This window comes from Lepus europaeus, chromosome 6 (genome assembly GCF_033115175.1).
Source record: "Lepus europaeus isolate LE1 chromosome 6, mLepTim1.pri, whole genome shotgun sequence".
Classification (NCBI taxonomy): domain Eukaryota; kingdom Metazoa; phylum Chordata; class Mammalia; order Lagomorpha; family Leporidae; genus Lepus; species Lepus europaeus.
Window position 1 is genome coordinate 11,227,373 of NC_084832.1, and position 26,688 is coordinate 11,254,060.

General features: G+C 39.2%; 1 protein-coding gene across 1 annotated transcript in view; it reads right to left on the minus strand.

The window, feature by feature from the left end:
- Positions 1-26,688, minus strand: part of ITGBL1 (integrin subunit beta like 1) — a 273,833-nt gene that overhangs the window by 100,906 nt on the left and 146,239 nt on the right. Inside the window, exon 7 of the mRNA XM_062195263.1 lies at positions 18,146-18,292. Coding sequence (XP_062051247.1) covers positions 18,146-18,292 — 147 coding nt within the window. The remainder of the gene's footprint in view (positions 1-18,145; positions 18,293-26,688) is intronic.

The window sequence follows — 26,688 nt, forward strand, 5'->3', positions numbered from 1 at the left end:
CGAATACCCTAAACAGCACTCTGGCCTCAGAATCAGCCCTTAAGTCATTCAAATCTGGCTAAAAAGCCCATGAGAGCATTTCAGGCATGAAAAGCCAAGACACTGCGGCAAAGAATGGCCTACATGAAAGATCTCTGTGAGATCCCAGTGGAAAGAAGAGTCAATCAAAGCAGGTACCTTTCTCTGAAGGGATGAGAGAACTTCCACTTTGATTATGGCCCTGTCTAAATAATGTCAGAAACGGTGGACCCAAAAGGCCTTGACAGCACATAACAAGAGCCTCAAATGATCTCTGATGTCATATATTAGAGTGTCAATTGTTAAATCAACAGTTGATTTAACTCCTGCACCTGCTCCCCATGTAGGACCTCTGTCCTTAATGAGTTGCACTATGAGAATTAATGGTAAAACTAGTCTTCAAACAGTACTTTATACTTTGTGTCTATATGGGTGCAAACTGTTGAAATCTTTACTTAGTATAGAGTTGATCTTCTATATATAAAGATAATTGAAAGTGAATCTTCACGAAGAATTGGATGGGAGAGGGAGGAGGAGGCCAGACAGGAGTAGGGGTAAGAGGGCAAGTATGGAGGAAAGAACTGCTATATTCCAAAAAGCTGTACCTATGAAATTTATATTAAGTAAAAGCTTTCAAAAAAAGAAATCATTCTTATTATATTCTGTTATACATCTATTGTATTTTGTATTTTGTTGTACATCTGTTGTATGTTGCTTCTTGTGTTAGTCCATTTGGGTTGCTCTTTAAAAAAAACCAGACTGAGTAGTTTATGTACAACAAATTTATTCTGAAGGCTGGGAAGTCACAGATCATGGCCCTTGCATATGACAGTCTACTGCTTGACTTATAAATGAAATTTTCTCTCTGGGCCTTCCCATTAGGGAAAGGCTGAGCTAAGTCTCTGGGGTCTCTGCTACAAAGGAATAAATCATATTCATGAGGATGCTACCTTCATGATTTAATCACCTTCCAAAGACTTCACCTCCTGAAACCATTGCCTTGGAAGCTAAGTTTCAACATATGAATACCAGGAGGATACAATATTTAGAACAGAGGAATGTTTTCCACCCAATAAAGAAACTAGGACATAGATTAGAAGCTCATTGTTTAATGAATGTCAGGGATAGAGGCACACTTGATTTCCTCTAAGGGGGCACAATGGGTTGAATGGCATATCCCACAAAATTCACATTTACCTAGAATCTTAGAAGATCAGCTCATTCAGAAATACAACCTTTGCAGATTCTATTAGTTAAGAACTTAAGAATCATTTTGGATATGGGATGGGCCCCAAATCTAATGAGTAGTGTCTTTTTAAGAAATGGAGAAGGAGATTTGGACACAGAGAAACAGGGAAAGCTGCCAAGGGAAGACAGAGGCAGAGATTGGAGTGGTCTTCTCACCAGCTAAGGAGCTACCAAAAGTTGAAAATGGCAAGGAAAGATTCTACCCTAGGACCTCTAGTGAGAGCAAAGCCTTTATGTATCATTGATTTCATACTTCTGATCCCTAGAATTGTGAGAAAATAAATTTCTATTGTTTTAAGCCATTAAATTTTCGATCATTTGTCTCAACAGCCTTAGGATTTTACTCTGGAGGTGTGTGGGGGTGGTAAACCTCAGCTGTAGATTGCAAGCAGCCAGAAAGACAGAGAGCCACTGTGTGCCATGCTCTTTAACAAGGTAAGAGGCATGAGAAAAGTTTCTGGGAGGGCATCCAAGGACAAGCACTACTCTTTCTAAGGCATTTCTGAGCCTCGGTTCTCAGTAGCAATTGGATATTTGCAGTGATTTTACCACTAGCCTCAAATTGCCTAACTACACCCCTGAGCATGCACATCATGTCTCCATGTTATCCTGTCTTACTGTAGCTACAACAGCCCAAACAAAAAACAGGACAATGAAAGAGGTAAGTCCTTAGCTAAGCAACGGATCAAATGGATAAGTCTACAACCAAGTTATTTTTGACAAAGAAGCTAAAAGCAATCCCTGGAGCAAGGACAATCTCTTCAACAAATGGTGCTGGGCAAACTCGATCTCCACATACAGAAGTATGAAGCGAGACCCCCACCTTACATGGAAACCCACTCAAAATAGATTAAAGACTTAAATCTCTGACCCAATACCATAAAATTATTAGAGCACATAGTGGAAATCCTGCAAGACACTGACATAGGCAAAGAGTTCTTGGATAAGACTCCAGAGACACAGGCATTCAAAGCTAAAATTATCAAATAGGATTACATCAAATTGAGAAGCTTCTGCACTGCAAAAGAAATAGCAAAGTGAAGAGGCAACCAACAGAATGGAAGAAAATATTTGCAAATTATGCAACTGTTGAAGAATAACCAGAATCCACAAAGAGATCAAGAAACTCTACAACAACAAAACAAACAATCTAACTTAACTTAATCTTAACTAGAAATGGGAAAAGGACTTAAACAGGCATTTTTCAAAAGAAGAAATCCAAATGGCCAACAGACACATGAGGGTCACTAGCCACCAGGAAAATGCCAATCAAAACCACAATGAGGTTTTACCTTGCCCCAATTAGAATAGCTTTTGTATACAAATCAACAAACAACAAATACTAGTGAAGATGTTGGGGAAAAGGTACCCTAATCCATTGTCGGCAGGAATGTAAACAGGTACAGCCACCGTGGAAGACAGTATAGAGATACCTCAGAAATCTGAATATAAACCCACCATATGACCCAGCCATCAGGCTCCTTGGAATTTACCCAAGGGAAGTGAAATTAGCATATGAAAGATTGACCTGTACTCCCATCTATACCCCCATGATTATTGCAGCTCAATTTACAACAGCTAAGATATGGAATCAACCCAAATGTCTGTCAACTGAAGACTAAAAATGAAATTATGGGATATGTACATCATAGAATACTACACAGTGCTTAAAAAAATGAAATGTTGTCATTTGCAAGACAATTAAGTTAGAAAGCATCATACTTAGTGAAATAAGCCAGTCCCAGAAAGACAAATACCGTATGCTCTCCCTGATCTATGGTAACTAATAGAGCACCTAAAAGATAATCTATAGGAGTGAAATTGATACTTTGAGATGCAATGACTTTGACAGTCCTTGTCTCAACTGTTGAGGGACAGTTTCTTGTTTCATACAATTTGTTAGACTCTTTTTTTTTTTTAATTTTATGTATTTATTTGAGAGGTAGAGTTACAGAGAGGAAGAGACAGAGAGAGCGAGCTTCCATCTGCTGGTTCACTCTTCAAATGCCCACAATGGCTGGAGCTGGGCCAGTCCAAACCCAGGAGCCAGGAAATCCCCCTGGATCTCCCATGTGGGTGCAGGGGCCCAAGCACTTGCCCATCTTCCACCACCCTTGCAGGCCATAGCAGAGAGCTGGACCTGAAAAGCAGCAGCCAGGACATGAAACTGGCACCCAAATGGGATACCTGCATGGCAGGCAGAGGCTTAGCCTATTATTTTATTGCCAGCCCCATGATTTCTTCATTTAGTAAAGTGTTAATATTATGTATATAAATTTAATTAAAAATATATCTTACTGAAAAATAATGATGGGAATAGGATAGGGAAGAAAAAGAAGGGTGGCAGTGTGGGTGGAAGGGTGGATACAGTGGGAAAAATCACTATGTTCCTGAAGTTGTATTTATGAAATGCATGAAGTTTGTATTCCTTAAATAAAATGTTTCTGGGGAAAAATGTCTCTCATAAAGAAATTATAAATAAATGCTGGCAAGGACGTGGGGAAAATGTACCCTGTTCCACTGTTGGTGGGAATGTAAACTGGTGCAGTCACTGTGGAAGACAGTATGGAGATAACTCAGAAATCTGAATATAGACCTACCATTTGATCCAGCCATCGCACTCCTGAGAATTTACCCAAACCACATCAGCATATGAAATAGTTATCTATACCCCCATGTTCATTGCAGCACAATTCACAACAGCTAAAATATGGAATCAATTCAAGTCTCCATCAACTATTGACTGAAGAAATTACGGTATATTTACACTGTGGAGTACTACTCAGCTATAAAAAAGAATGAAATGAAATTCTGTCTTTTGCAACAAGATGGACACAACTGGAAACCATTAGATTTAGTGAAATAAGCCAGTCCCAAAAATATAGATATCATGTTTTCCCTGATCTGATACTAATAAATACCTGGAATGTAACATATTGGAGTAAAATAGACATTTTGAGATTCAATGATTATTTCTAGCCCTTGTCCCTTCAGATAATGCTTTTTATTTCTTTTTCCTTCATACTACATGTGGAACTCTTTGACTTCATGTAGGGTTAACTATACCTCCATTAAGTAAACTGAAAATAGATCTTTGTAAAAATTAAGAGTGGGAATGTAAGAGGGAGGAGGAGAAAGTGTTGGAGTGTGGGTAGGAGAAAAGCTAAAGGGGGGAGTGTCACTCCGTTCCTAAATCTGTAATATATGAATACATGAAACTTGTATAACTTAAATTTAAAAAAAAAGAAACCCTTAAAAAAAATTACCTGTTAATTAAATTAAATTACCCAAAATATGTTTGAGATAGGTCATTTTCTGCCCTCATTAACAACTTATTTCCTTTCAACCATCTTCCACATTAAATCAAAAAAAGCACTGCGTATTATCAGTGTCAGACTGGTACATGGTTTAAGAGCTCCTCTTTTGGGGCCAGCGCTGTGGTATAGTGGGCAAAGCCGCCACCTGCAGTGCCAGCATCCCATATAGACACTGGTTTGAGTCTCGGCTGCTCCACTTCCAATCCAGCTCTTTGCTGTGGCCTGGAAAAGCAGAAGATGCCCAAGTCCTTAGGCCCCTGCACCTGCATGGGAGACCCGGAAGAAACTCCTGGCTCCTGGCTTTGGATCGGATCAGCTCAGCTATGGCCATTGCGGCCATCTGGGGAGAGAATCAGTGGATGGAAGACCTCTCTCCCTCTTTCTGCTTCTGCTTCTCTGTAATTCCACCTTTCAAATAAATAAATAAATTTTTAAAAAAAATAGCTCCTCTTTCTCTCTTTCCCCTGCCTTAGCAACTCCTGCCCCCTTTCCTGTCTCACTTCTTTTCTACCTAACAGAACATCAGGAAAAGGCCACACACAGCAGTAAGTTTTGTGCAAATCAGAAGCACTCCCAAAGGCCCCGTTTGCTTAGTAGAAGTAGGGCAAATCCTAATGTGTCCATCCTCTGCTGTGGACTGTTCCCGAGCCCCAGAGCAGTGATCTTCACTCTGCTCCTCATTAGAACCACACAGAGAGCTCTGGAAATCTCTGAGGGCTGGGCCATACTGCAAACAGATTCAGCCATGTGGGAACTCAGCACTGAAATTTTAACATACTTTTTCAACAAACCCTAAAAGTCCTCATTTTTCTCTACAAAAGCTTTGAGGAAAAAGCTCACTTGACTCCAATTTCTAAGGGAAATCTTTATCACTTCAGTGAGACATTCATACCTACCACTTCTTCCCACGTTCTCTGGCCATCTTCTCACAGTTCTCATTTGGCTGCTTTCAGTACTCAAACCTGGCCAAATATGACCTCAGAAAGGTTCCCTGATGTCCTAGAGCAATACCCAAAACCACGGATCCTATTACTTTCATTCCCTAAATTATTTGTATTCTACTTTAACTTCTCTTCCCTAATCCACCAGAATCTCTATGACACTGGTCACCCTGTTTATTATTCTCTCTTCAGCACTCAGAGTGGTTCCAGGCACTGTCGTAGACACAGTGAGTTTAAAACCACATGTTGTTCAGGTGAATGAATGAATATGAATTTTGTTTTCTCTGTCAAATTCTACATCCATGAAGTCAACATTATAGCATTCACTTAAACCATTGTAAGTTTTTACATTGTGTATTAGTTTAAAAATAAAAATTTTTCATATAAATTATAGAATTTTTAGAGGAAACAGACAAGTTATTATTGCTGTTAGTTATTTCACAGACAACAAAATTGAGGGCACCACAATGTTAAAAATTATAAAACAAAAATCCCCAGGATCACCCAGAGTAAGTGATAAAAGAACATCTTTCTGAGTGTCAGAAGGCAGGTGGACATCTCCCTTCTTCCTAACTAGAAGCTGGCTGTCAGTGCCACGGGATGGTGCAGCACTGGATCTTATTGCAGTCTCTCTACCCAAACAGAAAACTGATGCCTGCAAACAGTGCTTCCAGGGACCACGCAAGTGAAGAGCAGCAGCAGCACTGGGAACAGGATTGATAAGGTCACTATGCCTTTGCCCTGTCACACTCTTGTGTGTGGTCAAATGACTTCAGATCTCCTAACACATTCAAAATGTCATTAACTAAGAAGCACTCCTAGAATCCTGCAATCCCTCTGCATTTCTCTGCTGATGCCAGAAGAAGGATCTGGACTCAAGCATGAATTATGCATAGTAATATTCCCTACAATGCAAAAAAAAAAATGAGGACTTTATCCTAACCATAACGGAGCATCCATTCAATACTAGTTACCCACATTGCTTTGAACCTTGTTCTCTCCAGCCTCTGGTAACCATCAATACACTCCCAACTTCTTTGAGGTCAACTTTTTTTAGATTCCATGTGTCAGTGAGATCACATGGGCCAGTTTGGGGGCGTTTGGCTTATTTCACTTAATTTAATGATTTCATTTTATAATTGCCTGATTCTGTCTCACCACCACAACTCTATTTCAACAGTAGCACTGACTACACCCAGACTTCCCACAAAGCCATCAAACCAAGCATGGGGAGAGACCTATCTAGGCACTATATACTCTATTTTCCTGCAATTTTTTTCAGTCATTTTAAGAACCACCAGTTAAGTCTTACAAAATATGTGTCTAGGAGAAGACATCCTGACAAAGGAGTTAACATTATTATAATGGACTTTATGAAGGAGTACAAAGTATCTGGAGTCTCATTCTTTAAATGGCTTAAACTTCAAATGGCTCCCAACTGTATTGTGCCAGACTATTTGGTATTATCTATCAGAATCCACACAGCAGGAATATCTTGAGCAAATAGTTCAAAATTATTTAGAAAGTTAAATAGGAAACAAAAAAATTCTGCCTTTCCTCCTTATGCAAATTAAAGTCATCACATGAGAATTTAACACTTATGGAGAACCAAATCTCATTCATCCGTTTATACTCCAAATGAAAGGAAGCCATGACTGAAGAAGGTATTACTCTGTACCCCAAAAAGACACGTGGTAGAAAGCAGGATCTTGAAGACATGGTTAGTCATACAGTTGTCAGGAAGAGTCAGCTCTCAGTCTGCACAGAGAGCTATGTAAAACCTGGTATCATATTGATAATGAAGGCGAGTCAGAAATCAGAGGCATGGGGTTCATGAGAGCAGAAGCATAATCTAAGAATCCAAACAAGTGAGAACAGAGTGAAGTCTACTTACTGCATTGAGAGGTGAAAGGAAGGAAAAGCAGATTCATGGAGCTGAGTTAAAAGTCACCAAGAAAGTTTGCTACCATTTTAGCCTGTGCCTCACTTGATCACAAAGGTGGGTAGCAGCAAAGCATAGATTAAGTTGGAGTCTACTCACAATAGTAATCCAGTAACCCTGGCTCACCTAACTGCTGCACAATGTTCCCTTGCCATTTGAAACATGCAAGTGTGTATACACGTAGCCAGTGTCTAAAGATTATGACTCTCAAAACAATAATCAGACTGCTCAACAGATGTCGTTTCAATACTTTGCTGATATGAACAGCTTTGAATGAAACAATTTTGTATTTGTTTTTGTTTTCTCACATTCTTGTGGTAGATAAGAAAAATACGACTTGAAGGGCAAGAAGGAGAAAGGCAGGCATATGAGAGGGTTATAAAGTATCTGGCTTGTTTATGGGAAGATTTGGGTTTCAGTAACTTTAGTTACATTCAGCATTGTAGTAAGGAAGCAACAGGTGGGCTGTAAGCAATGTGAACCTGGCTTATCTATGACACATTTTGGTGTAATTACAATCTGTACTTACCTCTGTGTGCTTCTTTCTGACAATCTCATAAGGCAGTTGTGAGAATCAGAATGCCACAAAGAAGTGGCCTTTTGTGTCCCAAATCTATCACAATATGGGAAGAGGCCCAGTGGAGTGAGTGGAGACATATTTGCCCTTAGGCTGTGTCCCTCCACTCTTATTCTCTGTATGTCACTGAAAGTGAGCTTACTTCCCATTACCTACACAAGTTACTCCCGTTTTACCTCAACGCTTCTACCCATGCTGTTCCCTCTACCTGCAACGCCCTTTTTCCTAAGTTATTATCTAACACTACTCCTCCCTGTAGATTCAATTCTAGTGTCATTCATTTCATGAAACTATTTGGACACAGATAGAGCAAACATCCTTCGATTCTCAATCCGTTCTCCCAAAACATTCATCACATTTATCACAATGTTTGATGCAGGGATCAACAACTTTTGTCTGTAAAGGGTTAGATAGAAAATAATTCAGGCTTTGTAGAACATTTTCTCTGGCAACTACTGAATTCACTGTAACAAGAAAACAGCCATAGGTAAACAAATAGGTATGACTATGTTTCAATAAAACTTTATTTACAAAAACAGCAGACAGACCTACTCATTCTAATTTCTTGACCCCGGCTTAGCACAAAGATACATGGGAGAGAAATTATAAATAATAAATTTGATAAACAACATCATTTAGGAAAATATGATGCACATAATGTTTACATGGTAAAGTGAGTATATATTAAATTTCTGTATCCATTTACAACTCTAGCACAGTGACCGAGCCCAAAATCTTACACAGCTGGGAGCAGAATCATAGAGTTCTGGTCAGCCATATGACCCTAAATCCTAGACACAGCAATCACACCTCGCCTCATTGATTCTCTATTAAAAGGAACATCTGTGAAAGCTGTGAGTCCATAAAGATTATGGCTGATAACCAGATCGGGTTTTATCCTGCTAAAAAAAAATAATACATTTGCTTTGCCTGTTTGTATTGAATAAGCTTGGGTAAAAAAATGATAGAGTTCCACACCACATCTTCCAGTATAATTTTAGCGTTCTAATATAAATAAATATATAACCATAGTAACAAAATTGTCATAGTTGTCACATACTTCATTTTAAGCTTGCTTAAAGAAATTGGGATTGAATTCATGACCAATTTTCTATTTTCATTTCAAATAGGTTTTGACAATATTTGCTGCACTATTTACTAGGAAGTTTTCTTGGCCAAGGAATTTCACTGGTTTTCAATTTACCAGATAAAACTGAGGCAAAATGTAATAAAATTATCTATTTACTTGGATCAATTCCTATCTTTGATGCAAAAATGTTTTGTTGGCATAGATAAAAGATTTAAACAAGATTATTGACTGAACGTGAACTAAAATAGTGTCTAACTTGGTAGTGAAATAGTGTTTGGAACTATGGATTGGAAAAATCTCAGCTAATTAAAGATACCATGATTATTACTCACCACTGAATTGTTTTCTATCATTTAAAATATATAAAATTGTTTTTTCATCTCTCTTCTGTTGAACAGAAAAATCAGCAAGAAAATCAAAAAATCAAATGGAGAAAATAAGGAACATAAATCATTATTGCCAGGAAAGGGATCTTTCTGAATAATCACCTTTTGTGACGACTTCTATTCAACGTGGCTGCCGTTTTCTTGAGCAACTCCCTTTAATATATGTAAATTCTACTTCTAATAAATTGTGGCCTCATCATAACCTGAATATTTAATCCTGGATTTAATCAGGACCTTGCAGCAAATCACATCTGGGCACCTGCACTTTGGCCTTCTTCATGGGAATATACGATTTCTAAAGACAGAGAAGTCCAAGCATGAAGACATAAAGAAAGGATGCTGGGGCACTTTATTGAGTCCTCAATGGATTCTAATACTTTTATCTCAATGCTACCTTTAATGAAATCATAATAAACCACAGTTACATTCCAAAGATTTTGTGAAATGTAGGACACATGTAGAGTTTAAGGACCCTAAAAAGTACTGTGGTGTGTAAAGCTGCCTCCCAAAAGCACCGGCATCCCATAGGGGTGCCAGTTGGAGTCCAAGCTTCTCCACTTCTAATCCAACTCCTGGCTAATGGCCTGGGAAAAGCAGTGGAAGATGGGCCAAGTGTTTGGGTCCCTGCCACCCACATAGGAAACCTGGATGAAACTTATGGCTTTGGCCTGGCCTAGCCTTGGTTGTTGTGGCCATCTGGGGAGAGAACCAGAGGATGGAAGATTCTCTGTCTCTTCTCTCTGTATCTCTTTCAAATAAATCTCTGAAAAAATTCTAGTAAATTTTTCAAAAAGCTTTCTTTCTAGATACTACATCATTATGAGTTATTCCATTAGGAATAAAGCATACAAAAGTCTTAAGTAGTGAACACTGCAAGTTCATAGTGTGCTCACAAAGGCATGGATGCTTCCCTGATGGTCCATAGGCCAATCCCTCATTATTCGGTGTCTGTAAATAAGATGAAGTCCAGATTTTGGCTCCAGACATGATTACATGTATAGTTTTCCCCATTTGGTTCCCAGTGAAAGCAGGACCAATTCCTCCTGGATAAGGCAGAGAAAAGAAACTAACTTTGCCGAGTTCTTTCTTCATTATTTTGGATATAATCTGTAAAAGCTAGGTTTCAAATGCCAGAGCTTAGTGCATGAGTCTTCCAGGGTCCGCACATACTGGCAGAAGGAGTGGATTAACCTACCAGGGCCACTCAGAATACAGCCAGGCTAATGCGCACTTGAATCAGGAATAACTTCTACGCTGGGTTCCCTTGTCCACTGACCACTCCATGTCTAACTATGGTTAACTCATGGTAAGATGTTGGCCACAGAGGATTCTGAAGATATAATCAAAATCACTACATGTGGTATGGCATATAACTGAAATGTCTGAAAGACTTCCAAGTTTTAAACTTTTTCTCTGGTCCAAACAAACAGCAACTCTGTGAACGTGAACAAGAACGCTAATGATTTGTTTTTCCAAATTCCTATTTTTTCAAAGTTAAATAAATAATGAAAAAGAGCAAGCACATATCATGGAAAATAGCCTGGTAAATAAAAACAAGAAAATTTAAACATGTGGTATATCATTAAAAAGGAGATATAAATTATAATTTCAGTTGAAAAAAAAAATCTCCAGATGGTCGGAACTTGGCAGGCCATTCTTCTTTGAAAGTATGTTTCTAGGTAAGACTACAGAAAGGACTTCTTAATTCATTAATTAAAGTACGCTAATTGATAAAAATGAGGACATGATTCCTATTTTCTTGAAGCAACGATACTAAATAATTAGAATCAATTCATCATTCTTCCTTCATTTCACACCTTTCCTTTGAGGGTGTATGGTCATGTGTGTTTAAGAACTAAAACATATGCAACACCTCTTAGAACAAGTCTGATAAATGAAAAACAAAGGTCAAAGAGGACAGGCAATGGAAGCACAGGGGACTGCAGTACCAAACAAAAAGATGACTTAGACACAAGGACAAATGATAATCAAAGGCACCAGTCTGCAAACACAACCCTCTGAATAATAATGCCTGCAGATAAATCATTTGTTTTGATGATTATGGAAGTCAATGAAAGGAGTTTGATAAATGGCAAAAGCTAATAACACTAAGAGGAAAATACACAAAAAAGAGCTCACTGTTATAAATATCTCTATTGGTGGGAAGAGAGAATCTCATGATTGTGTAGGAGAGTATACTGATAAAACTTTTCTGCAGAATATAAATGTGGCACTTTTTTATTCAAAATATCTAACCTGTTTTAATTCATTTAAATTAATGGCTTTTACATCTCAGAATTAAGGATCTGGGCACAAGTTTGGTTATGTGAATGTAAATTATGGCATTGAGAACTTCAGTAGAATCAGAGACAATACAGATTTCAAATATCAGAGGACTGGTTAAATTATTTTACTACAACCATATAATAAAATACCATGCGGCTATTACAATAACTTTATAGTAGTATATTTGCAACAAGGAAATATATTCATTAAAATAGTTCAGCAACTTGGCATGTTAAAAGAACCAGTTAATTATCTAAAACAACAGCTCTGGAGTCACAAGGCCTACACAAGAGTACTTCGAAAATTCTATGAAAAATTAAATTAAAAGGTGAGTTGATTTTTGGTGAGAAAATAAATCGAAATCCATGCACAGTGGAGGGAAATCTTCAAAAAGTTCATGGAAAATCCATGTTTCAAAAAATCTACAAATGGGGTTTCAAAACGATTTTGGATCCAAAAAGTCTACCTGTGAATTGCATTTTTCTACAGACATTTTGAAATATTCTTAAATATTTCAAAGTATTTTTGAAATAGTCTTAAGTATTTGTATTAAAACTTGTGGGGCCAGCATTGTTGCCTAGCAGGTTAAGCCGCTGCCTGTGACACTACCATCTCGTGTGGGTACCAGTTCAGTTCCCAGTTGCTCTACTTCCCAGCCAGCTCCCTGGGAAAGGAGCAGAAGATGATCCAAGTATTTGGGCCTCTGCCATCCACATGGGAGACTCAGAAGCAGCTCTGTGCTAACTGGTCCAGCTCCAGCCATGGTGGTCATTTGGGAGTGAACAAGCAGATGGAAGACCTCTTACTTGCTGTCTCTTCCTCTCTCCACAACTCTGTCTTTCAAATACATACATACATCCACACATACAAACATACATAGGTAATTTTCAGGAAACATCTACTTATGGAACTTCTATAAGATGGAAAGCATTCAGAAAAGCTCCTGGTTTTGCCTGGTCCAGTCATGGCTATTGTGGTTAACTGGGAAGAAAAACAGTGGAGGGAAGATCTCTGTCTCTCTCTCTCTCCCTGTAACTCTGCCTGTCACATAAATAAATATTTTTAAATAAGATAGGAAGTTTCAAATTTCTGATATATTTCTCTGTTAAAAAGAATGCATACTTCTTCCTGTCTCATTGTGTTTTGGGGAAATTAAAAAGAATATGTACAATGTTCTTAGAATTCTATCTGTTGAATAAGTGCATACAAATACTGCTGATAGAACAGCAAGTATATAAAATTTGTAAAATGTACACAAGTTTATAATTACTTTGATTTACACATTGATACTGAGAATATATATCTGTAGTTTCAAGTCTCAATTTAAAAAGAAATTATTTTTAATGCAGAGTTACAGGGGGATGGAGAGAGACAGAAACTGTCCACTGACTCACTCCCCCAGATGGCCTTTTGGCCAACACGGGGCCAGGCCAAACCAGGAGCCTCATCTGGGTCTCCCATGTGGGTGCATGGGTCCAAGTACTTGGGCCATCTTCTGCTGCTTTCTCGGGTGCATTAGCAGGAACCTGGATTGGAAGTGGAGCAGCTGGCAATGCCTATACCACTATGCCACAACACCAACCCAAGCCTCTCTACTCTTTAAATCTATTTAGATTTCAGTGATTATTGTGGTTTTTTTGTTTGTTTCTTTGCTTTGGCTTAATCATTTTTCCTAATTTTAAGAACATTTATTTATTTATATATTCATTGATTGATTGATTGAAAGTCAGAGTTGCAGAGAAAGTGAGATCTTCTACCTGCTAGTTCATTCTCCAGATGACTATAATGGCCAGGGCCGGGACATGCTGAAGTCAGGAGCCAGGAGCTTCATTTGGGTCTCGCACATAAGTGGCAGGAACCCAAGCCTGTACTATCGTCTGCTGCTTTGTCCAGGCCATTAGTATGCAGTCAGATGGGCAGAGCAGCAACCGGGACATAAACCAGTGCCCATATGGAATGCTGATGCTGCGCCACAACACCCGCCCCATGTTTCTAAATTTTCTTATGTGAAGAAAGTATCAGGAGTTTGGCTACAACAGCAAAACAACCAAAATCTCAGTGTCTTAAAACAACTACAGTTTCCTTCTTATCCACATCCCAGCTCCCTGGTGGGTGGGCAGATGTTTCTAAGTGCCACCCTCCTTCAGGGAGCCAGGTGAGAGAACAGCACCTTTCCACACCCTGCAGGTTCCTAGGCCCCAAGGTGGGTAAGGATAGCAGGTTTCTCATCGCCTCTTAAAGCTTCTGCTCAAAATGACACTCTTTACGTCTGTTTATCCTTTCTGGTCAAAGCCCGACTCATGGTCAAGAGAACTTCAATAATAATAAGAACACATTAAGTCATGAGGAGTTGAAAGTTATAATGCAGTCTATGATAAGCTACTACTAGTTTCTGAGCAGCACATTGACATGAGAATAAAGTGGGCCACAGTCCATCTCCCAGGAGCAGAAATTGGGATTAACAAGCCTGTATTATATAAGAAAAATTCAAAGCAGTTCACATAGGCATGGACTTAAAAGATATGCTTATTTAGATGCTAAACAGTTTTGAAATCCATCCATTGCTTTTTCTATAATACATATTTCCATGGATTTTCTAAAGACTAAACACATGTATGGATTTCAACATTTTTTTGCACTGAAATAAATTTATCTTTTAATTCCAGTTTTTCCATGAACCTTTTGAAGTCACCTATTAAGATAAGGTAGACAATAATAAACACCAGTGAGGAATCAGGATTGGCAGGGAGTTTAAGAAGAGATATAGAAGTTATCCAACCTTCCGCACGCAATGATCACACTCAGTCATGACCAGCAGAACAAGCATGTAATTTAATTTCCGGTGGAAAATGCCTTCCCCTTGTCCCTCAGGAGTTCCGTCCATTCTACCAGGAGGACAACTGGAGAACTGATGGGCCTTGTCACTGCTTTCCTCAGGTAAACACAACTGCAATTTTCATTCATAAATCGCAAAACTAATCCGTTCAAAGTCTGCCTATCAGCAGTGTGCTTCACAACACGCCCTGCCACAGCATTTGCAGATCCAGCACTGGGAGAAGAGAGGAGCCTCTGTCCATGGTCTGCAGCCCTGGACTGGCCACCAGTAATCCTTGCTGTTCCTGCTGAAAATCCTTACACTTTGTTTCGATTCCCTGGGAGACTCGTCACTCATCTACACCTTCATTTCACTGCCAGACAACCTCACTCCCAGAGTCTTGAATGAACAGTAAAATTATTATAAAATCATTGTTTTATGTACCCAGTCTGCACCTATATATTAACATTTAAATATACCCTATTGCTAAAGACAGTAGCTAAATAATTAGTGAACCTTAACAAAGATAAGAAATAAGTCTGTGTTTGAAGAATAAACATCAGAATTGTTAAAGGTCAGTATGTATCAGTCACAAATAATTTTCTAGTGCTTATTCTAGAGATTAAAAAATTTACACTTCCGGGTTCTAGTCCCGGTTGCTCCTCTTCCAGTCCAGCTCTCTACTGTGGCCTGGGAGGGCAGCAGAGGATGGCCCAAGTGCTTGGGCCCTGCACCTGCATGGGAGACCAGGAGGAAGCACCTGGCTCCTGGCTTCAGATGGGCGTGGCGCGCCGGCAGCAGGGACATTTGGGGAGTGAACCAATGGAAGTAAGACCTTTCTCTAATTCTGCCTGTCAAAAAAAAAAAAAAAGAAAGAAAGAAAAAAATCTACACTAATGAAAATCCATTAGCACATGATATATTTAAATAATCTACGAGAGCTATTTTATATGGTTTTCTTATTTTTCTATTACATAATTATTAACTTTATAAATGCATTTATGAAAGTATATTTTTGCTCTTTGTTTAAAATAAGAAGTGCATAACACTACTGGGTTTCTAGTCTACATACCTCTACTAGCAACATGGCCTAGTGAGGTTAACGATTTTACAGAATGTGACTTGTCTTAACAATATTTTCAAATGTCAGGCCTCTTTGTGTTTTAATATAACAGCAAAAATCCTGGCACCTAAACTTTGATAAAGTGAATATAACTAGAAAAATATTCTCAAGAATGAGTATCTATTTTGAGATGAAGTTCTTTTTTCTCTCAAGGTTTTCAGTTTAGAATGGAATATTCCCACATTATCATAAAGTTCTGAAAAGATACTTTTTGTAAAAAGATATTAACTAACTTTTCTATGTCCATGTTTTAATACAGCTGGACAGAATAAAGTCTGTGTAAATGTGTATAAAGTACACTAACTTTTCTGTAGATTATAAGTGTGAGCAAATAACAGACTGAGAGATGCTCATTTATAAGTAATAGCCCGAGAGATAGCCATGTTCAATCTTTGTTACTTCAAAAGCATAACCTTCCCAACATTATCAGGTGCAGGGAGAAGAGTGGCCCCTGCCTGTGGTTAGTCAGTGGTAAAAATGAGGATGATCAAAGGTACTTTTGAATTTTTTTAAAAAAGCTCTTATATTCTACTCTCCTATTTACAATCATTAGAGGAAAATGTTAGGTATGAGAAAAAGCCCAAATATCCAATACTGGATATGAGGAAATATGTTACAACATAATCATGGGAACTTGGAGAATTTTCTATACAAAGAAAATTACAAGCACACAAAAAGACGACAACAAGAGATAGCAAGGATGTGGAGAAGTGGAATGTTCTTCAGTGCTGGTAGGATTGCAAAACAGTGGAGCTACTAAAGGTAGTCTTGCAGTACCTCAAAAAGTTACCCACAGAGTTACTCAGTAATGCCAACCACAGGTCTATACCCCAAAGAAGGTAAAACACAAATGTACACAAAAACTTGCTTTGGAATGTTCACAGCTGCATTACTCATGATGGCCAAAAGTAGAAGCCTCCCGACTGCCCCAATGCCCATCAGGGATTAAGCATAAACAACGTGATGTATCCATGCAATGAATCCAGTAATAAAAGAGAACAAAGAACTAATAGGTGTGAGCACACTGATAAAAGCTGGAAACGTTGCACTAAGAAAAGCCAGGCACAAAAGAGGCCACATGTTTTATGACTCCATTTGTATCAAACATCCAGAATCTGCAAATCCATAGGGAAAGTTGATCAGCACCGCCTGGGGTCTGGGAGACAAGAGAATAGAAAGTGACTGCTATGGGGTACAAGGTTTCTGTTCATGGCGATGAAAGTTTTCTGGAATTAGAACTAAGTGGTGATGTCTAATTCAATGAATATATAAGGTACTGCAAATATTCCTTGGAGATGATATTAAAAGATGTTTATTTTGGGGCAAAAAGGTTTAGATATCCATGCATAATTTTTTTAGAATACTCATTTGCCATAAGCTTTTAAAAGACCCTCCATATTAAAATCACTAAGTCTTACACTTTGAAATTTTGATATGTAAAGTGTGTTTTCCTTAAGAAAGAATGTTTTTTAAAAAGAAAGATGAAAAATAAAATTAAATTTCTGATCTAACATAAGTAAAGGAAGCGTTTACTTTTTATCTTTCATGAACAAAATTTATAATAACTTCAATGACCAGTGCTTCCAAAAACAACATTTCATACTGATTTTGCAATTCTCACACCAGAGGTGAAACTGTATTTATTTTGATAAATCAGAAAGAACAGAATAGAATCCCTGTTCTCCAAAAATTCGTATTGACCCCGATAATCAGAGTGCACCTGAGGTTACAGGCCTCCTAAAACAACAAAAGCTTAATCATAGCGATCTGTTTTATGTCATGCTTTTTCAAAAGCCAACAATCTCCTCAAAATAATGTTATCAGTTCTCATAAATGTCACTGGGCAATTAGATGGTCTTGTTCAGAAAGCTTTAGGCAAAAATCCAAACTAGTGGGTTTTTAAAGTATAATAGTGAACGAAACTGAAATTGAACATACCTCAAAGCTAAAGTAGACTGATTTGTGGGTTGGAGGAGGGAGAGACGGAGGGAGGGGAAAGGGGAGAGGGCAGAGGGCAGGGCGGGGTCGGGGAGATAGAGAGCGAGAGCGAGCGAGCGAGAGAGAGAGAGAGAGACAAACATATTTCTCCACGTATATTCACTCATAGAAATTAGATCATTCCTTGCAATGGCCAAGGCTGAACCAGGCAGAAGCCCAGAACCAGAAACTAAGCCTCCCTCATGAGTGGCATGGACTCAACTGCTTAAGCCATAACCACTGCCTCCTATGGTACATGTTAGCAGGCAGCTGGAACCAGGAGCAGTGGTGGGACTGTGATGTGGAATGGGGTTGTCCCAAGCAGCATCTGAGCTGCTAGGCTTACAAACAAGATATACACGGACTGAATGCACTTGAGACCAGCAACTGAGAGTTGATGGCAAACCCTGAAAGACCTCACTTACCCCTCCCGGAGCAAGGCAGGTCAGAGCTTCCCCGACACTTCGCGATGCTCTCCTCAGCCGACAGTGGGCAGGAACGTGGATGCTCACACTTTTTCCCGTACCAGCCGGTTTTGCAGTCACATCTTCCACAATTACACTGCCCGTGACCTACAGAATGACAGCAAAAAATAAAGTATATATAAAGATAATGAAGTCAGAATTAATTTTCATTCCAACAGAGGCTTTCGCAAATGAGTCAGGATCTTAAAGCATAAAACAGTAAAGCAAAGGCACATTTTTCCCCAAATTCTTAATCGCTGATTTATATTAATGGATCATGATAGGTGAAGAAACTCAACAAATACAAACAAGATAAATAGGTTAGCAGAGCAAAACTTGGGGTCTATCAAAATCCAGATGCATGGGATTACATGTACCTGCTGGGGGCCTGAAAGGAATATTGGATAGATTTGGCAGTTAACTCATAGGGACAAAAGTCATTGCAAATGGATAATCTATTTCTGAAGCAAGATTCGGTTTGTTTTTGTTTTTGTTTTTTTTTATTTGTTAGGTAGAGTTACAGTGAGAGGGAGAGACAAAAAGAAAGGTCTTCCTTCCATTGGTTCACTCCCCAAATGGCCGCTATGGCCAGCACTGCGCCAATCCGAAGCCAGGAGCCAGGTGCTTCCTCCTGGTCTCCCATGTGTGTGCAGGGGCCCAAGCACCTGGGCCTTCCTCCGCTGCCCTCCGGGGCCATAGCAGAGAGCTGGAGTGGAAGAAGAGCAATTGGGACTAGAACCCGGCGGCCATATAGGATGCCGGTGCTGCAAGGTGGAAGATTAACCTAGTGAGTCACGGCACCGGCTCCAAGTAAGATTCATTTTTCTAATGAGTAATTCAGCCATCTTTTTCACTAAACTCCCACAACCATAGAAAAATTGAGGGTGAAGGACACAAACTCACAAAAGGAGTAAAATCTAGAATTTGGGAGGGATTGATCTTTAATTTTTCAGCTTTATGGAGATATAAAGGAAAATAGTGTACAGATTTAATAAGATGTACAACTTGATTTTTGATACATTTATGCACACTGGAATAATTAACACAATAAATTTATTAACACATCTGTCATCTCACACAATAATTTTTTTGTGTGTGGGTATACGGTGAGAATACTCAAGATCTACCCTACTCATAAATTTCAAGTATTCAGTGTACTGTTAGTAACTAAGATTATGCTGAACATTAGCTCTCCTTAACTCATTCATCTCAAGATATTGAAAATCTGTATACTTTGACCAACATCTCCCTACCTCCCCATCCCTGAATCCCTGCTAAACAACTACCTTTGCTCTCTCTGTTCCTATGAGTTTGACATTTTAAGATTCCACATACGAATGAGTAAAATCATGCAGTATTTGCTGTTCTGTGTCTGGCTTGTTTCACTTAGCACAATGTCCACCATTGTGCATCTACACCATGTTTTCTTTACACATTCATCTGTTGACACTTAGGTTGTCTACATATATATTCACTGTTAAAAAAAATGATGCAATATACTTGCTATTGTAAAAAATGCTGCAATGAGAGAGCAGATAGCTATTTGAGATACCGCTTTTATTTCCTTTGGCTATACACCTAGAAATTTTTAGATCATATGGTAGTTCTACTTTTAATTTTTCAGGGAGGAACTTCTATAACATTCACTATAAAAGCTATGCAAATTTACATTCCCATGAACATATAAAACTTTAATTCACATCCTGTCCAACACTTACCTTTTGACCTTTTGAGAGTAGCCATTCCAACAGGCATGAGGTGACATTTCATTTTGATTTTGATTTGTATTCCTCTGAATAGTAATGTTGAGCACTCATTCATATATCCATTGGTAATTTGCATACCATCTTTAGAAAAATGTCTATTCATTCCCTAGTGATTATTAAGTTCTGTGAGTCCCTCATATATTTTAGATGTTAACACCTTATGGGATATATGAATTATAAATATTTTCTCCTTTAGGTGTTTTTTTCATTTTGTTGATTGTTTCCTTTGCTGTTGCAGACACTTTTAGTTGTATGTAGTCCCATTTTATCTTTTTTTTCTTTTATTAACCGTGCCTCCACTGTCATATCCAAATCTCAATACCAAAACCAAGGTCCTAAAGATTTTCTCCTATGTTTAATTGTTTGAATGTCATAGTTTCAGGCTTTATACTTAAGTTTTTAACACAGTTTGAGTTAAATTTTGTATATACCATTAGATAAAGATTCAGTTTAATTGACATGTGGGTGTCTATTTGCACTAATATAATTCTTTCAAGAGACTAGCATTTCCACATATTTCTTTTTGGTGCTGTTTTTGAAGATTAGATGACCATAAATGGGTAGGTTTATTTCTGGGCCTTCTATTCCATTCCATTGGTCTCTGAATCTGGTTTTATGCCAGTACCATATAGTTTTTTCAATAATTTTTAAAAATATCTTATTTATTGGAGAGTTACAGATAGAGGGAGAGGCTGAGAGAAGAGTCTTCCATCTGCTGGTTGACCTACCAAAAGGCCACAATGGCCAGAGTTGGGCTGATCCAAAGCCAGAAACTTCCTCCAGTCTTCCACATGGGTGCAGGAGCCCAAGCTCCTGGGCCATCTTCCACTGCTTTCCCAGGCCATAAGCAGAGGGCTGGATTGGAAGAGGGGCAGCCGAGACACAAACCGGGACTGATATGTCAGCGTCACAGGCAGAGGCTTAGCCTGCTACATCACAGCACCAGCCCCTACCAAATAGTTTTGATTACTATGGCTTTGTAACACAGTTGGAAAAATCTTGTGCTCACTTGAAAATTTTTAGATTTTTTTTTCCAATGAAAAGTACAATGAGATTTTTGATAGAGATTCCACTGAATCTATATGTCACTTAGGATACTAAAGACATTTTAATAATATTTATTTTTATGATATATGAAGATGGGATATCTTCATATTTGTGTCTTCAGTTTCTTTCATCTTCTGTAATTTTCAGCATTCATATCTTTCACCTCAATGTTATTCCTAAGCATTTTACTTTTTACTCTATTGCAAATAAGATTGTTTAATTTCTATTTTGGAATAGCTCATTGAAACAGGATCTCGTCTTCAGTAGTCTCTGTACTTTATACACATTTGCTCTTTGCTAAGCACCGCATAGTTAGTGTAAAGCCCTTAGCCTAAAATAGTAACCTGTACGGAGTTACAATCCTTAAAGACCAACTTCTTATATATAAAAAAGATCAGGAAAGATAAAATTCCTTGATGGGGGACACAGAGAAGATAAAGAACTGCCATGAGTGGTGGCAGAATTTTTAATATAATGGTTTACACTCATTTATTGTTAGTAGTTACATCTCATAGGCTGTTGGATTCTGTGGCTTTTTGGCATTTGCCTCAGTTTGAAAAATTCCTATCCTTCTTCTCAACCCTCATGTAAGTTAGGACAAACTTTGAAAACAGAGCTGAACTGCAAATACATATATAAATAGCAGTTCTTAAAAAAAATAACACTCATAGTCAAAGTGGAAGTTCTTTCCTCCCTTCAGAGAAAGGTACCTACTTTTTTGATGGCCCCATTCTTTCTACTGGGATCTCACTCGCAGAAATCTTTCATTTAGGTTTTGTTTTTTGTTTTTTTTTGTTTTTGTTTTTTTTTTGTTTTTTGTTTGTTTTTTTTGTTTTGTTTTGTTTTGTTTTGTTTTTTTGCCAGAATGTCTTGGCTTTCCATGCCTAAAATACTCTCATGGGCTCTTCAGCCAGATCCAAATGCCTTAAGGGCTGATTCTGAGGCCAGAGTGCTATTTAGGACATCTGCCATTCTATGAGTCTGCTGTGTATCCCGCTTCCCATGTTGGATCATTTTGACTATGACCCTATCGGAATAAGATCAAAGTCGGCGAACCCTAAAGGCTTCCATAGCCTTGGCAACTCATGACTAGAGCCTAGGGAGATTACTGATGCCATAAACAAGAGTGTCAAATTGTTAAGTCAACAACAGGAGTCACTGTGTACTTAGGTCTCATGTGGGATCTGTCCTTAATGTGTTGTCCAATGTGAAGTGATGCTATAACTAGTACTAAAACAGTATTTTTACACCTTGTGTTTCTGTGTGGGTGCAAACTGATGAAATCTTTACTTAGCATATACTGAATCGATCTTCTGTATATAAAAATAATTGGAAATGAAAAAAAAAACCTGGTGTTAAATTGGAAATTGCATAGAAAATTAATTTTTTAAAAAAATATCATGTAGGATCTCTGTCCTTAATGTGCTGTATACTGTTATTTAATGCTATAACCAGTACTCCAACAGTATTTTTTCACTTTGTGTTGCTATGTGGGGGCAAACTGTTGAAATCTTTACATAATATATACTAAACTGATCTTCTGTATATAAAGAGAATTGAAAATGAATCATGATGTGAATGAAAGGGGAGAGGGAGCGGGAAAGGGGAGGGTTGCGGGTGGGAGGGAAGTTATGGGGGGGCAAGCCATTGTAATCCATAAGCTGTACTTTGGAAATTTATATTCATGAAATAAAAGTTAAAAAAAAGAAAAAAGATAACAACAGAGAAATATAGAGCAATATCCCTGATAAACGGAGTTGCAAAAATCCTCAAAAAAACACTAGCTAATTGAATCCAACAACACATCAGATCATTCACCTGGAGCAAGTGGAATTCATCAATAGTATGAAGGGATGGTTCAACATTCTCCAACAAATCCAATCCACCCAGTTCATCAAGGTTACTAATACCCTCCATGTTGCCAATTCTCAGTCTTTACCTCTTCAGTTGTCCAGCAGTATTGATCTAATACATCACTCCCTCCTTTTTGACACATTATCTTCACTTGGCTTTCAAGGTACAACACCTATCCATTGATCACTGAAGCTCCCTCCTCACCTCCTTGGTTTGTTAGTTCCTCCTCATCTCCCATTCTTCAAGTAAGAGCATCCTAGAGCTTATGCTGAAGATTTTATCTCTTCTCTATAAACATTCCCTTGGAATATCGCCCAATCTCATGTTTTAATGCATTGTCTATTTGCCAGGACTCCTAAATTTACATGACCAGGCTGGACTTGTCACTTGAATATCAGACTTATAGAACTGCTGTTTTCCAGTATCTCTACTAGGAATATAATATGTGTCTCAAATTTAACTCTGGATTTTTCCTTCAAAATCTGTTCATCTCATAGTATTCCCCATTTCATTTCACAGCAACACCCTTCTTATCACTGTATAGGTCAAAAATTTTGGAGTAGATCAATAAGCACATGAAAAGATGCTCAACATCTCTAATGATTAGGAAATGCAAATCAAAACCCAAACAAATTAGGATGGCTATCATCAGCACTAAAGAAAATAAATGTTGATTAGAATTTGGGAAAAAAAAAAAAAACATATAACAACACTTTGGCCGGCACTGCAGCTCACTAGGCTAATCCTCTGCGCCGGCACACCGGGTTCTAGTCCCAGTTGCTCCTCTTCCAGTCCAGCTCTCTGCTGTGGCCCAGGAAGGAAGTGGAGGGTGGCCCAAGTGCTTGGGCCCTGCACCCACATGGGAGACCCAGAAGAAGCACCTGGCTCCGGGCTTTGGATCGGCACAGCACGCCGGCCATAGCGGCCATTTAGTGGGTGAACCAACAGAAGGAATACCTTTCTCTCTGTCTCTCTCTCTCACTAACTCTGCCTGTCAAAAAAAATAAAAATAACACCTAAAGTGCAAACAATTCTGTTATTTTATAGGAGCCACTGGCTTTGAATTTCTTGTAGATGTTCCTGAAATGAAGTTCTCCATCTCCCACGAAAATGTTGAACAAAGCATCGCACCTGGTCCCACGTGTGGAACACTAGCAGGCACTTTAGCAGTAAGACTGAGAACAGTTAGATTCGAGTAGGACTGGGAGTTTCTTTGTTCTCAGAATTTCAAAATGGCTGAGGAAGTTAGAACCAAAGACCCAGCAACTAAGGATGCCAGGACATCTCTAACTACATGAGAGGATGCTTGCTACCTGCCACTGTGAATTCACAGGCAGTAACACACGGCAGTATTTCAAGCCATGGGCAGGCAGAATGACCGCAAGCCAGGGGGCAGGAGAGGGGCCAACAACTAAGGTCTCAGGTTGTGTAGATGGAGCACATGTTTAAGAGCAACCGTTTTCCATCTGAAGTGCACTCACGTCAGCATTTTGTTTAAAAAAAAAAAAAAAAAAGGTGTTGGAATCCAATGAATCCAAAAGTCTGAAGTCATTAAAAAAAGATATTTAGACTTAGAATCGGACTAATGAATATCAAGGTGGGGGGGGGGGTGGTCAGTCAGAATAACTGTGGAGGCCTTCACAGATGTGGAAAAAGCATAGACCAGCTGCTTGGACTGGCAGTTAAGACACCGGTGTTGCACATCAGAATGTCTGGGTTTAATCCCAGGCTGTGCTGTGATCCCAGCTTCCTGCTGGTGTGGATCCTGGGGGCAACAACGATGGCTTAAGTAGATGGGTCCTTGCAACCTTCCCCTCCCCTCCCCCTTGTCCTCTTCCTCTGTCTACGCGAGCACACACACACTTCTGCATCTCAAATATAACATTCTTAGAAAAGCAATCGGCAGCTCTAGACCTGGAAGGAGAACTCTGGGTATCATTTACCGCGATGCCCCATTTTCAATGTTCCCTCCTCCTGCTCTGAGCTTTCAGCCTATTGTTTGCTCACCCTTCGCAGCTTTCCCAGTCCACGTGCCTCCTTTTCTTGCAGCCTTCCTTTTCTATCACTTCACCCTGTCTGTGCTCTTCCACAAATCCTGGAGGGGAAATCCTGCCAGGGAGGCACTGCAGCACTCCTTCCTTGTACTCAAGGCCACAATGCACATTCCCCAGGACTGTTCCTATCACCTCGAGGCACTGCCGTATCTAATGTGACCTCACTTCTGTCATGTGTGTGATAACCCCTAATTCCTGTGCCTCTCGTCTCAGCCTTGTGCCTCAGCCCGGTCCTGGCTGTAACTCATCCAGCGCTCCCAGTAACACACCTGCAGCCAACTGCTTACACATTACAATGAATCTAGGAGTTAGTGCCATTGTTGCGATTGGCTTTGGGAGAAAAGGCTTTGATCCTATTTGGGAAAATAGCGAAGTGGGAGAGTGGTGTGTGGTTCAGGATGACTGCTGCTCCTACTGTCCACATATATGCATTCTAGACTTTTCCTGAGATGTGTCCCCTGAAAAAGTAGCATGGGATTAAAAAACAAGATTCATTTATTTAAAAGACAGAGTCACAGAGAGGCAGAGGCAGAGAGGGAAGGGAGAGAGGTCTTCCACCCACTGGTTCAGTCCCCAAATGGCCAAAACGGTCGGAACTGGGCCGATCCAAAAGCCAGGAGCCAGAGCCTCCTCTAGGTCTCCTATTCAGGTGCAGTGGCCCCAGGGCTTGAGCCATCTTCTACTGCTTTCCCAGGCCATAGCAGAGAGCTACATGGGAAGAGGAGCAGCCAGGAATCAACTGGTACCCATATGGGATGATGCTGACCCACTACACCACAGTGCCAGCCCCAAGGATGTTTTTTTGAAGGCTTCATTTTTTGGGAGGAATGAAGATCATAGAAAAAGCAAGTGTAAAAGCAATAAGGGAAAGTTCCTGTAATCTTGATCTTCTATAACGCAGATGGGCACTCCCTCCCCCCACCCTTCCTCTCCACTCTCTTTCAGATAATTAAAAAGTTAAAATAAGAAAGCAGATGAAACTACTGAGCTTTGACATAGAAAGGAGAGCTTAGGAATCAGATGAGACTGCCATAATATATAAGGGTCTATTACAAGTAAATGGTGGAAAAAACATGAAAGAAAAAGAAAAATTTGTGTCCTTTATCTACATCTGCCACTGTCCTTTCCAAGCCTCATCTAAATTTGATCTTTCAAAGGAGAAAAGCAGGAGGAGGATTTTAACCACACTGATATGAAAGTCAGTGCTTTCATGCTAGTTTGTCAAATCGATGCATATGTGCTAAGCCTTAAGAGTTCATTACGTTGCTTTTAACAACTATTCTTTAACTGTGTAGGCAGAGAACAAAAGAGAGATGAAAGAATGCTGGTGTTTATTCTTGATACCAAACATCAGAGGAATTCAAATAGAGTTCTCTCTAAAGACCTACACACATAAACTAAAACACTTGTGTGTGTACACACAAATAGCCATGGAGAGCAATACAGTGCTTTGTATTGTTATGATCCCCTAGTGTGGATGTGACTACAGCTCAATCTACACGACTTGGACAAGAAGGCCTGCACATGAGCCCCCATCAGGTGGCCCCACAGCCACACTGCAAGGAACACTGTTACCACTGTGCTCTTCCGAGTTATCCAAACCTGGAAATATCATCCTAGGGTGAGCGCAGTTGCATCTAGTCCAGAAAGACACTTCCTTGCTCTAAAGGATATTTCTTCTTTGTAAATGATAACAAAATGTCCATGAATTCAAATCTGGTATTTATAAGCAGTTGCTTACAAAATAACATGAATACCACCAATAGGGGAAAGCTCCAGGGAA